This window comes from Tetrahymena thermophila (assembly GCF_000189635.1).
Source record: "Tetrahymena thermophila SB210 genomic scaffold scf_8253915, whole genome shotgun sequence".
NCBI classification, from domain to species: domain Eukaryota; phylum Ciliophora; class Oligohymenophorea; order Hymenostomatida; family Tetrahymenidae; genus Tetrahymena; species Tetrahymena thermophila.
In genome coordinates this window covers 137089-151268 of record NW_002475974.1, presented here as the reverse complement: position 1 = coordinate 151268, position 14180 = coordinate 137089, and the positions used below count along the sequence as shown (strand labels likewise).

Below are 14180 nucleotides of genomic sequence, written 5' to 3'. Positions count from 1 at the left end.
CAATCTATCTATCTATCTATCTATCTATCTATCTATCTTTGAAACAATTTTTTTTCAATTTTTTATTTCTTAAATTATTTTTTAATGATCTTCGATCAATTAAACATCACTTTCACTTGATTCTGTAATTCTAATTTCTTCTCTTTATGAATTATTTATTTATTTTTTTATATCAGATAGGTTTTTTAACTACATAGTTTCTTTAGAGCTCAGTAGTCCTTAACTGTTTTACAATTTATTCGACTAATATTCATTATCAATATTAGGTTGCTAATGCAATTATTACTTCTATATTTGCTATTACTTATTGTAATTCTATAATTATATATTTTCATTTTACAAACCATTATATTAATACTATGGATACTATTGCATAACTTAAGGAGGGTACATATTACTGCTATAATTTAACTTATAAGGAGGTATTTATTATTAATGTGGAATTATGTATGGGGGAGGTTATTGCTATTATGGTTTTATCTAAGATTAGCTATTATGAGGCTGCTAAGGAATGTGATTAGTAGGAGGTTAATATGCATGCTAGTAGTAATGTGATTTTTCATAAGAAGTGTATGGTGGAGGAGGCTGATGATGAGGATAATTTGGGTGATGCGTATATTATTACGATTCATAAATAAATGGATTGTATTTATTATATGGCATTTTATGAGGTTGATTTTAGTATCCTAAACTGTTAATTTAAAGTTACAAGGTATTTTAAAGCTGATTGAAATTTTTATTAGATATTTTATTTTATTGGCTAAAATCATTTTTTCCATTTTATTTTTAACTTGCCTTTTCTTTTGTTATTGCTTCATTTTTTTATCCAGAGAATATTTTGGATTCTTTATTCGAAGAATCAGAATAAGTTTATTCATTTTGGGAGTAATTCATTTTTTGCAATTATTGCTGTTAATAGTTATCTTCTAAGCTATTTCCCTCATATAACTTTTACTTTTTCGATAAATTACCTTTTTAATTTTGTTAAGGTTGTTATCCAGCAGTTATTATGGCTTACCTTTTTTCATAAATACCTGTTGGAGATTCTTTGTTATTATTTGAATGCTTGCTATTAGAAATAATTTTTTATTCTTTTAACTCTTTACTATCATTCCTGATGTTTTGGATTTGAGAATCTTCTTTATTTTTATTTAAAGCATTTTCTTGATCATAATTTACAATTTTTTAAGCTTCATACTCAGAATAATTCTATCTTTATTAAAATGGCTTCAATCTTTCTTCCAACATATTTTTTCTTGAAAGGTATTGTTAAATTTTTTCATCCATATTTAATCCATCAGAATTATAATTTTTATTCATAATATCATCAATTAATTTTTTTTGCAAATTTTCACAAAATATGAATTCTTAGTACAAATCTTGAGGTAAGCTTTGAGGATCAAATAACAATTAATTTTAATCTTATTGCCATATTTATTATTGAGGATATTGCTAGTAATATTGATTATCATAGTAAGAATGTTAATAATACTCCTAGCTATATTCGTTTTAATTTTATGTTGTTACTTAATTTTAATTATTTTGCATATTATGCTTAATAGTTTATTTATCAGCACCTTTTAAAGGATTTTTATCAATTATTTTATTGTTTTATTAACTATTTGATTCTAAATCTTTATGGATTTAATCTGCCTCATTTTGCTAATTATTACCAATTATCTGATTCTCTCTTGATTTTTTTTATACATCCCTTTGCTTTTTTATTTTAAAAGGTAAATTATTCCCTTTTATCATTTATTTCCCCCCTTAAATTTATGAATAATCTTAATTTATATTTTTAGTATCAATTTGCTGCACAGATTGAGAGTTTTCTTATGTATAAATTGAAAGAGGTTCCATAACTTAAATTTAGTTATTTTAAAAGTAATCTTATCCTATTTTAATAAAAAATATATAGTCTATAAATATTTGCCTACAATTTCTAAGATTTAATATAGATTTTATCAGGAAGTATATCAAAAAGTCACTTTAAAAATTATAGAAAGATATTTGTTAGCTTTGTGTTTCGAAATATTAAAGAATACCAAATTAAAAAAAAAATTGGTTAGTTTTTAATGGAATATTGTATATTCGCATAATTTATTATTAACTAATTTTTATGATGATATTTACCTTTTAAATTTTATGAATCTTTTCTGTCATTTTAAGATTGTGTTTACTGAGCACTCTAAATTGATTAACTTTAATTCAAATTTTGTATTGCTTTTTAAATGATTTCCTTATCCCTTTAAGAAGCTATATCTTACTACTATATATATGTTTATAGAGCCTACTATTTTTACTCTACACCATTATTAATATTTGTTTCTTTTTGATGATTTGAGTTTTGCTTATTTCCGTTTTTGCCAATAACTTCTTCATCAATCCTTTTTTACTTCTTTCTAATAGTTTCATTTAAGTATTACTCAAATTCGCTCTTATAACTTTAGTTATTCTATAATAAACTTTAATACCTTGAATAATATTAATCTATGCTCTTAGCTGTTTCTTTTATATCAAACTTCTAAATAAACTTTTGGAAACATTTCGAATTATTTTTATTTTTAAATTTAAGATAATCTTCGTCCTCCTCATGATCGATTTAAGCCTTATAATTTTTATGGAAATGCTGAATTAAAAGTAATGTAGGCTTTTTAATGTATCCTTTTTCTTCAGCTTTTTAAACTTTTGACAATAAATATGGCGAATCTGCATCAGAGAGGTTCTTCATTATCTATAAAACTGAATTCTACATACGAAATCAAAAATCTATATTAATTTAAAACTATATATTTTTCTTTAATTTCATCAAATTAAAAATTAAGTAAATATTAATCGAGATTGATTATAAATTTCTTTATCTATACAAACTTTTTAATAAATAAGCAAATAAATAAATAAATAATCTGCTGAATTTCTTTTTTCTATCTAAAATACATATGGTTTTAGTAACATTAAAATATCTCAAAGTTTTAAATATCTATCTATTTATCAATCTATATATTTTCTTTTATATGCAAACTAACAAATACCACAAAGTAATTAGAATTTACGCACAAGCATATAAATTTATGTTAAAATTAAAAAATTTATGTTAATTTTTTTTAAAAAGAATCACATCGCATAAAATTCAAAGAATATTTTTTGTGTATAATTAGTAAATTTATATTTCACGGTTGGTAATGACTAGCTTTTACCAAATTTAATTTTCAATAAGAAATAAAAATATTTGTAAAAAAATTAGTCTTGATTAATTTTTTGTAAATTTATTATTATTTTTCTACCATGTTTAGCAAACTCAATAAAATAACTTTCATTAATAAATTATTACAATATAAGATTAAAATCAACAAATATTTTTGTATTGCAATTTATTTATTAATAAAAAATTAACTTGAAACAATAATTAAAAAAAGCTCAAGACAATTTAATCATATGTATTTATTTATTTATTTTGATAAAAAAAGCTACCTTAATAATTAATAACTTACTATTTGATAAAATTATATAAAAAACAAAAATATTAAAAATTATTTCTAATTTTATTTTAAAATTTATTTTTTAAGTTCTATTATAAACTAAAATATTTAAATAACAAAAATAATTAAAACATTGATTATTCTTAAACTTTACTTGGAAAAAATTAAAAAATTATTCTGAATTATTTATAATAAATCAGTATGTTAATGACATTATCTTGTATTAAATAAATATATATTTCTTAATTTTGACCTTAAATTTATTTCAAATAAAACTATAATTTGAAGAGAATAATTTTATTTTTTAATATTCAACAGAAATACATCATAACTAATTTAAATTGATTGATTGTAGTATGATTTAACTATTCTTTAGAATTGATAAATTTTAATATAAATATAATAACTAACATTTTATAAAGCTTATTTTCAAAGGAATTAATTATTGATTGAATATATTTAATTAAAAAGTAAATTTTTAATAATTTTTACCAGATGGAGGATTCAGTAGAAGTATCAAAGCAAGGCACACAAAAAAATATTAAAAATAAAGGGTTTTAATTATAAATTATAAAATCGCCTAAATTAAGGCTAATCAATTAGAACGATGAGAAAGGAGAATCTATTTTACCATTAAATTTACCTAAAAATATATTAAAAGCACAAGAAAATTAGGAGTAATAAATTCAGTACTATTATGATGATGATGGCGACTCATAAAGACAAGTAAACTAAAAACATGAAGAAATAAAAGATAAAAAAATAAGCTTTTTAAACAAATAAAATCTAAAGTATAATTCAGAACTTATAAATTACTCATCTCCAAAAAATGATAATGTACTTGAAAGCGATTTAGCTACTTCTGATCTCTTTTTCAAAGAGAATTGTGAGTTTCCATAAGCTATAAAAACTGATAAAGATGAATTTGGTGGTATTTAAAATTAGTCAAGCCATAATATAAAATAGAATATTCAGTCGCCTTAACTAAATTTTTATTCACCGAAAAATATAAAATAGAATGAAAGTGCCCTAAGGAAAAATAGAAATCATCAACTAGCTGCTGTTTAGAGGATGGAGTAAAAAATAACATCAAGTTAGATTTAATAATCTGAATAAAAGTATCCCGAAATAAATAGCTCTTTATTGAAAAAGCTAAAGCTAAAAAGACAGTTTAATAGACAAGCTACGACTGATAAAACAAATAGTCCTTAATTTACTTTTATGGGATAGCTTAAATAAATAAATATCATCAAGAGATTTAACAATAAAATGAAAAGTAGTATAACAAAATCAGATGTTGATTCATTAACAACTTTTTAGTTACAATTACTAAATGATTAAAGTCATATTGTAAAAAATTTAACAAATGGATTTTCTTAGTTTAATATCAAGAAGAAAATAAAAAAGCTGTTATCTTATTTAACTACAAAGAGTAGTTTCTCACCAGATTCATCCTTTTTCATAGTTTGGAAGGCTATTTTAGTAGTAATTAATATTGCTTATTTTAATATTTTATCCACAAATAAGAATTTATTTAATCATTTTCTTTAAAATTTAAAACTTCTACTGAAAGTTTTGTTTGCAATTTAACGTGCATTAATAATTTTAGTTAAAAATGTTTATTGATTAATTAAAAATTTATTTTAAATGAAATGGTTTATTAAATTTTTCATTTTACTTTAACAAAAAATAAATAGATAACATATTTGATAACAATTTTTGATGTTCCATTATAGTTTTTAAATTAATACTAAGAAATGGGATCTGTTGGATCATCTCTCGCTTTTTATTATTTACCTATATGCGTATTAGTATGTGAAATAGGATTAAATTTTAACACAGGATTCTATAGAGAAGGATAAATTGTAGAAGACAAATAAGAAATAATAGAAAATTATTTGAAACTTTAATTTTGGTTGGATTCAATAACAGTATGTGGATTCGCATTATCTCAATATTTCCCTTATGCAAAAGTGTTGTTTCTTATTCGCATTTACAATTTTTTTATTTAACTGAGGTAGTTTGAGGATAGAGCTCAGTTTATATAATAATTTCCTTCAGTGTGGACACTTCTTAAATTGTTTTCTCTTATTTTTTTTGTAGCTCATTACTGTGGTTGTGGGTTTACAATAATTGCTTACCTTGAGCGAATAAATGATTCCAGTAGCATTACTTGGTTAGTTAAATATGGTATATAAGATGATACATGGCAAGTCTAATATATTTATTGTTTGTATTTCAGCTTTATCACTATGATCACTGTTGGATATGGAGATGTAGTACCTTAAACAAATATTGAGAGAGTGTATGTAATATTAATGACTTTGATATCAGCTGCCGTTTTTGGTTACTCTATCAATACTATCGGAGCAATATTCTAAGACATAGCATCTAAATCTATTAGCTACAGGTATATTTCCAAATAAATTATTTAAGAAAACAAAAATAAATTTTATTAAAGAAAAAATTAAAAAAATTTTTTTTAATGCGTTTTTTTTTAATTAAAATTAATTTAAATTGCAGAATATTAAAAAGAGATATTGGCTACTATATGAGAGCACGTGATATAGATTCCTAACTCTAAGCAAAAGTATATTAATACATTAGCTATTATCATCTAGAAGCTGCTTAAGAATATTAATAAACAGAAGAAATTTTAGGTAAACTTTCCCAAGATTTAAGGTTATAGATTTAAAAAAATTATTTCGGGAAAGCACTTTCTTCTTCATATTTTTTATCTTCTAACTTTTCTCCTTAATTTATAACTGAACTTACATTTAAAGCTAAAGAAGCTTTTTACAGATAAGGTGATTATGTATTTACAAAAAATGATCTAGATTAAAGACTTCTCATTATTACTAAGGGAATTTGTTAACTAACATTTCACCATCCAATTTTGAAAGATATTACTTTAGTCAAAATAGATGTAATATTAAATGAATATTAATCTTAAATAACATTTTATTTTAATTAGAAAGGCGATATTGGATCTAAAGGATTCATCACAGGTTAACCAAGAGAAGTTTCTTTAAAAACAATGAGCCATTGTACATTTGCCTATATAACAATAAGTGATTTTTTGCTAACAATAAAATAGTATCCTGCTGACTATGTTGATATTTTTATTTACTAAAATAAAGAAATTAATTATATTTATTTCTATTTAAATAGGAAAAATTTTGTATGCTGAAAGATACGATGTCTTTATATGAAAATGAAAATGACTAAAAGCTTCATTGCTTTTCCTGCAAAAAATATGGACATGGAATTATGAATTGCCCATTTATTCATTTAAAAAAATCAAAAGAGATTGCCATATAAAAATATTTATTCTCTCCTTGTTAATCTAGAGAAATAAAATAAAGAGGAAGGTTTAAATGGAAAAATATATAAGATATTGATATAATAAAGCATGACTTAAAAAGTTTTAGAATTAATGCTATCCAGTCAACTTTAAAAGAAGAAGATCAACATTTAATTGAATTGATTGATAAAAAAGATAAAGAATTTTTCCTCAATATTGAATGTTTTGCTTACGATCAAAATACAAAAAAATTTATAATAGATCCAAAATAACCATATCTATATCCTGATGATGATGATGAAGAAGAAGAAGATCTAGAAGAGTTAGAAGAAGAATCTGAGGAGAGCTTAAGTTCTCTAAGTGATTATAAAGGATCAATAATTTTAGAAGACTCAAAATTAACTTAGAGATAAGATCATCATAGATATATGAGTAAATTTAATTTTAAATACAGATTTTATAAATAAATCCTTAAAAAAGATCTAAATTATTTTTTTAAAATTAAATGAAATTATTAATCAAAATAAACTAAATTATACTCTCCAAATCAAATAAAAATTAAAATTAAATATGAAGACTCCATTTAACTTAAAAATTAATTTAAAAAAATTATACATTTAAAAAATACAATTGAATACAATGAATAGCTCATCAATTTAATTTACTCAATATATTGTATATTATCTGCGGTGGAATTTCATAAAAAAAAATATTCAAAACTGCTGAAGAATTTTTGATTCCATATTTTTAAATTTTTGTAAGGCATTAATTAATTAGCTATAACTTAGAGTTTAAAGTATTCTTTATTTGAAATACTATGAAGCAAATATTTTAAGGAAGTTGGAATAACTTAAAATATTAAAAATAAATAAATATTAATTTATAATTATTACTATTATTTTATTTTTTAAATAAAAAATTAATTTAAAAATAATAGATAAATCTAGTATTAAAGCACAGAAAAATGCCAGTCTTAAAAACATACAAATTTATGATGAAAATTAAAAAACCCCAAAAATAAGTAACTAAAATGAATTAAACTTATTTTAAAATAAGAAAATATCTGATAGAAAGAGTAGCAAAGATTTACAAAAAAATGAACACATTATGATAGAAAAAAATGAAAGAAATTAATAGAAGCAACTTTCTTTTAAAAAGCAATTAACATAAAAACCTTTAAGAGATTATAAAAGCAACTAATAACTTTTTATAAAATCTAAGACTATATTAGGAAATCAAGCTGCTAATTTCTAATTGAATTATGAAATTTCTTAAAATAACCAAAGTAGCAACAATAATAGAAACGGTAATTCACCTTCTAATAAAAAAAATAGTTTAAGTTAATAGTAAGATATTTATAAGATGAATTAAGTTAGCTACAATAATAATCAAAATAATTTTAATTAGACATCTAATTATTATAATAAGTATAGAGGTGCTTTTGAATCCTCTCCAATAAATATTAAATAGGAATTATCTAATATATCTAATTAATAAATTTAAATGCATTATTAGTAATTATAAAAATAACAGCAACAGCAATAACCTTTGAGTAAGTAGAGGAATTCTATTTTCATTTTAAATCCTAATACTGCAATAATTCAAGCTGATACAAACCTATAATCTTTTAGTATGTTAGATAGCTTATAAAACAACCGTTTAAGTATAAATAACTTGAACTAAAATCAATTAATCGATCCTCTGATTTATTAATTTGCTTTTAATAATAATCTAAAAGTTACAGAACAGATGTATTATACAGAATTTGATACAGCAAGAGAGTATTTAATTTATTTTCCAAATAGTAACTACACAATCGTAATCAAATAAATAAAAACTAAACATAGAATTAAATAAATTTAAAATCTAAAAATTAGTAAACTTCAAACTTTCACAAGATTAAAGCAATCTTAAACATAAACTAATATTGGAATAAATTGATTAACTGACTGATATTTATTTTGGTATTTATTAATAACTTTATAATAAAAAATAAATTAATTACAATTAAATGCATTTAATTTAAATTACTAATAAAACCTTAATTTTCTCATTAGTTTTATATATTGTTAAAGAAAATGCAAGAAATAAAAATATTATTATATCTTTTTAAATCATACAGTTAATTTATTTATTTTCTTAAATATTTCAAGAAATATTTTTATTGATTTTAAAAAGTTATTTTATTTTTGGATTTAAATTGAAATAAAAAGTGTTAATAACTTAAATTATGGTAGATTACTAATTCCATTTCTTTTTTAATCTATAATTATATTATTAATTAATTTATATTTAAAATGCATGTAAATATTTATCACAAATTTTCATCATGAGACATGAGATGGCTAATTTTTTAAAAATTTTGGTTTTTGATTTTTTATAAGGATTGAAACCAATTGCTTTAAAAAAATTTAGCTCACTCCCAACTATTATTTTCTATCATGCTATTTAACATTTATAAATAAAAATAAAGAATAAAATAAAATTGATTAAAAAATTAAATCGATTGAGAATATATTTTTTAATTATAGCTGATAAATTATTTTAATTTAATCATTTAATTTAAATTAAGAATTTTTATATAAGAAACATTTTATTACAAATAAATTCATATAATGAATTATTTGTAAATTTTGAATTAAATCAATAATTATTTAGTTACTACTACCTTTCTTGCTTTAGTGCTTCTTAAAGTTTAGCTAATAGCAAGACATTTAGAACACCATACCATTTACTAATTTTTTTTTTAATCCAAACTTAAAATTTTTTAAGTTTTGTTAGTTTTTTTATTTCTAATCTGCTTCTTTTTGTTTCTAAATAATCTGTTACAAAATTCATAGTATTATCAAATCTATTTAAAAGTAATTCCATCATTTCACTTTCTCCTACATTGACTCCTGTTTAGAAAGTTTGATACATTTATATTTCTGCTACTTAAATAGACTTAGAGATCAGCTAACTAAAGTAAAGAGGGAGATTTTTTCCTTGAATTGTTGTAGAATCTAAATTAAAGTTTTTTAAATCAGCTACATATCCAATTAATTCATTTACTTTCATGTAATTTTATTCTAATCCTTAATTCATTGAATAATCTTTTAAGTATTTTAAGCATCCCTTAAGTTTTATTTTACAATCTTCAAAAAATTTAGTAATCATTTTGGATCTAAAATCAAAATCAGGTTCAAATTTTAGAGTATTTTTATCGAACTCTGGTAGCTCAGAAAGCATTTTTAATCTAAGGTTTTTCATAAAAAAATTTCTTTCTGTTGCTACAACGTAAAATATATCAGAAGTAACAATACCGTTACCTATAGTCATACAATCTCTATAAAGTTAAGCCTTTTCTAAATTTGTTGTACCTTTATTAATAAATATAAAAAATAGATGAGATTGATATTTTTTATCATTAAATAATTGATAAATACCTTTATAATTATCATTAAAGATTTTACAAAAAGAATCAAAGTTAATAGCAAACTATCCATTTATTTCATATCCTTATTATGAAAAGAATAACTCTTTGATAAGTCTAAATCTTTGAACTCTTTCTGCCCTGTAATATTCAAGTAGAAGTCTTAAAACAAGAGAGGAATCTATTAAATATTAGCCTTTTTTCTTAGTTGATTTTCTAAACAGAGTGCCTATCATAAATTCAATGTTAGCTTGATCATATCTGCACATAACCATCTCCACAATTGTTTTAGCATGAGAAAATTTAATAAAATGTATTGGCTAAAAGGTAGATTCCATATAATCTAACTATGGACCTTTAAAGATTAAATTCCTGCAGTGAAGATAAAAATAAATCTCATCATTTGAAGTATTTGAGCTTAAAAATTCTCTGAATGTTATAACCTTATTAAAATGAATAATCAGAATAAATATCTTTATGTTCTAAAATTTTATTTTACTTCCCATAGCTTGTTGAGAATAGGATTATATAAATCAACATAAAAATTAGCTATATAAACTTCTTTTAAGGTTTGATCCATTTCATTGTATTCTTGATTTAAAACAATTTTTCTTGAAAGCTTATCCACACAGAACGTAGTCAACCAACTATAAGTAAAATCACAAAAATCTGAAAACGATTGGTAGTTTTCAATACTAACAGCTTCATTCCACTTTGAATCTAAGATGCCTCTAAGCTAACCCATAAAGAGATTTGTGACTTTTCTAAACTAATAATAAAATAAAAAATAAAACCATTCAATAAATATTAAATAAATAATATTTTAAATAATTGAATCTAAAATGTAAAATTTTAATTTATTGTTTATCATTTTTGTTGCAGAAAAATATTAAATATCTAAATAGCTAGGTTCAACCTCATAAACCTTTTTATAAGTATTAGTTAATTGAATATTAATCAATCAAGAAAAATTGTTTTATCATGTCAAAATTATTTATAAAAAAAACATAACTTTATTTTTCTTGGAATTTTATTTCTTTTCATTATAAAAATTTTTGTTTCCAACTCTAACCAAATTAAAAATGAATGTTTGTTTACCTTGTAGATTTGAGTATTGTTTTTAATAATAGATTCATATCTATGCTAGCAGAAGGTAAAAAAAGAAAATTTATAGAATCTATAATGGTTGATATTAAAATTAGGTTCATTACTGTTAATATTGATTGATACCTAATTTTGAAATACCCTTGGTTTTTCATCATTTTATTTTACTTTTTTATCTACTTCAATTATATTAAGTCCTGCATATTCATTTTTTATTCTTTTAGTAAACAAAGGATTGTTTTTATACACTGCTCTTACAGTCTCAAAAAACCTAACCTCTTCCTCAAAATCAGGCTTTATTTTCAGTTAAAAATAAGTTAAAAAAATTATTGAGAATAAATATTATTTACATTATCAGGAGGATCTATGTTAAGACTTTTTTCTAAGGTTATTCTATCAACTTTTTCTTACAGTTTTTTGTAAGCATTTTAAAATTTTTTCAATAACTCTTTAGTTTCCTAAGCTCTAAGATTTTTTCCGTAGATATCTTCTTAGAGCATATAGAGCCTTTCTCTGAATTAATTATTTTCTTCAGTAAGCTATTCATTTTCAGCACAAAGTGTATTAATTTGAATAGTATGCTTTTAGAATGCATCTCTTAGTATGGCTATTTCCTTTTCAAGTTTCTGATTTGTAATTTTCAAACTTCCAGCAGTTATCTATGCTACTGAAATTTATTTGTCTTTCAATGTTGTTTATTCTTTAAAATGTTAAGTTTAGTCTTCTATTAGTCTTTTCAAACTATCGATTTCTTTCTTTAATGCTTCAATGTCAATAGTACTTTCCATTTCTTATATTTTCTTTACTAAACTATCTACCTAATTTTATCAGCATAAATTGTTAATAGCAATACTCTAATTAAAATAAATAAAATAAAGTTACTTAGCTCTAAAGTTTGGTATTCTAAAAATTTAAACTTATAGCAGATTATTCAAATTACTTTTCCTTTTAGATAAATTAATTAGCTTCTACATCAATCAATTTGTATTCATTTATCTATTGTATAAATTTTTCATTTGTTTTTTAAAAAACTCCTAAATTCTAGACAAGATTTTATATATATTAATCCTTGCCTCCTATAGTTTTAGCATTCTTTTAAAATACTGACACTAAATCTTTTATATGTTTAATGAATAATCTTTGGATGTCTACTATTCTTTGTAGACTCGAACGCTCTGTTGATGGCAGCAAAATATATTTACTTTCTAACTCTTCTTAGAAGCACTTAAACATTGAAATTAAGAGTTATAAATTGTTTGATTCTAATAGTGCTGCCATACTTTCTCCATCTGAAATTGACCAATTCCTTAAAGTTTCATAGATTTGCTCTCTTTTTTCTTTAATATATTGAGAGTCTTTAATCAAAATATCATCTTTTTACAATTCAATAGTGCTTTAGTTAATGCTTAGTTATCTATTACCTGCCTAGTTTGAGGCTTAAAAAGACTTTTATGTATTTGATAATGAACCAACGTTAAAGTTAATACTATTAGTTGAGTTGTTTCTTTTACCAATATTTTATGATAATTCTCCTCCTTTAGTGGCAGAAGCTTACACTGAATTTAATTTCTTATAATTAGAATCTTGTAAGGAACTCATAGAACCTATTTTAACTGGACTGCTAGGTAGAGTATTTTATTAAATTATCCCTATTTTAATTCCCGATGCTGATTGTGAATTATTATGTCGTACTTAATTAGTAATACTTAGATTCTAAACTTGCTTTTGACTCTGTTATAAATTCAATTATTATCTAGAAAAATTGATGCTACTTGAGAGTTAATTCTATTAAAGGTTCTGTTATTATTATGATTAAGAAGTTTGTGGATTGAAGGCCTATTGAGTAGAATTATTTTTTGTATTTAAAGTAGGGACAGTTTCAGCAGTAGTTTTGTAATTATTCGGAATGTAAAAGCTATTTTAACTCAAATTTAGTTGATTTTATTTAGGAGTTTAGTATGACTACTGTATTAAACTTTACTTATTTTGGTTGCTGGAGTTTGAAGACTATTTTATAAGAGGCATCTTTTGATTATCTAACTTTTACTTATTAGGATCATTATTATTTGATAAAGATTATTATGTTATAAGTTCATTCCCTATAGGATTAAATGAAAATGTTTGATTCTTTATTTAATTATTTTTAGGGCTTTATATATTATTCTAATTCTTAGACATTTTTTAATAATTGATAGAGTCTTTAAAATTGTAAATGAATCTTCAATAAAGCTACTAAAATATTTAGCGAATAGCCAATCTTTGCTTATAAAAATTAATATTTTTTTTATACTTGATTATGATAATTACAAAATTACAAGTTTGTTAATATTAAAATTTCTTTATGCACTAATTTAATAAAAATATCAGTTGTATTTAAAAGTTAACAAAATTTACAAAATAATTATAAATCAGATAATCCAGTAACTTAGAATAATTTGAAAACCTTTAAATAAGATATTTCTAAGCAAAAGAAAAAGCTTAATAAATGTTTGTAAATTATAAAACATTTAATACAAAATGAATAATGAACCAATTAAAAAATTATCAAAACTTTTTATTTCTTCATTTTTAAGTAATTCTAAAATTTACAAGTTTTACAAATATTAATTTACTTGAAATATATAATAATAAGTATTAATTATAATTGTTCTTTTAAATCTTTTTCATCTCAGTTAAAGATTTTACACAAAATTTTAAAATAATTTTTATATGAAAAAAAGAATTTATCTTTTACAAAAGCTTTTAAAATAGGCCTAACTCAATATTTCTCAAGTTTTTAGATAATTTACCTTAATTCTAATTTTAATCTTAAATCTAATTAAACAACTATTTACTAAATTTAGTTTATTTGAAATATATTTTATCAATATATAGAAATTAA

The 14180-nt window shown here is 21.9% G+C and overlaps 3 protein-coding genes across 3 annotated transcripts; 1 reads left to right on the top strand and 2 right to left on the bottom strand. All coding sequences in view use genetic code 6, as the record gives it.

Moving 5' to 3' along the window:
- Positions 1–54: 54 nt before the first annotated feature.
- TTHERM_00688630 (hypothetical protein) lies at positions 55–2755 on the bottom strand (the record flags this gene model as incomplete). The annotated part of the gene is made up of 2 exons (XM_001026965.2): positions 55–1895; positions 2134–2755. The coding sequence occupies 2 exons, from the start codon at positions 2753–2755 to the stop codon at positions 55–57; spliced, it is 2463 nt and encodes an 820-aa protein (XP_001026965.2).
- A 1219-nt stretch (positions 2756–3974) lies between these two features.
- On the top strand, positions 3975–8724 carry TTHERM_00688620 (cation channel family protein; the record flags this gene model as incomplete). The annotated part of the gene is made up of 6 exons (XM_001026964.2): positions 3975–4964; positions 5177–5889; positions 6003–6405; positions 6454–6591; positions 6651–7215; positions 7721–8724. The coding sequence occupies 6 exons, from the start codon at positions 3975–3977 to the stop codon at positions 8722–8724; spliced, it is 3813 nt and encodes a 1270-aa protein (XP_001026964.2).
- A 702-nt stretch (positions 8725–9426) lies between these two features.
- TTHERM_00688610 (hypothetical protein) lies at positions 9427–13477 on the bottom strand (the record flags this gene model as incomplete). Its single annotated transcript, XM_001026963.2, has 6 exons — positions 9427–10142; positions 10209–10638; positions 10695–10964; positions 11294–11593; positions 11650–12117; positions 12182–13477. The coding sequence occupies 6 exons, from the start codon at positions 13475–13477 to the stop codon at positions 9427–9429; spliced, it is 3480 nt and encodes a 1159-aa protein (XP_001026963.2).
- Between the last annotated feature and the right edge of the window lie 703 nt (positions 13478–14180).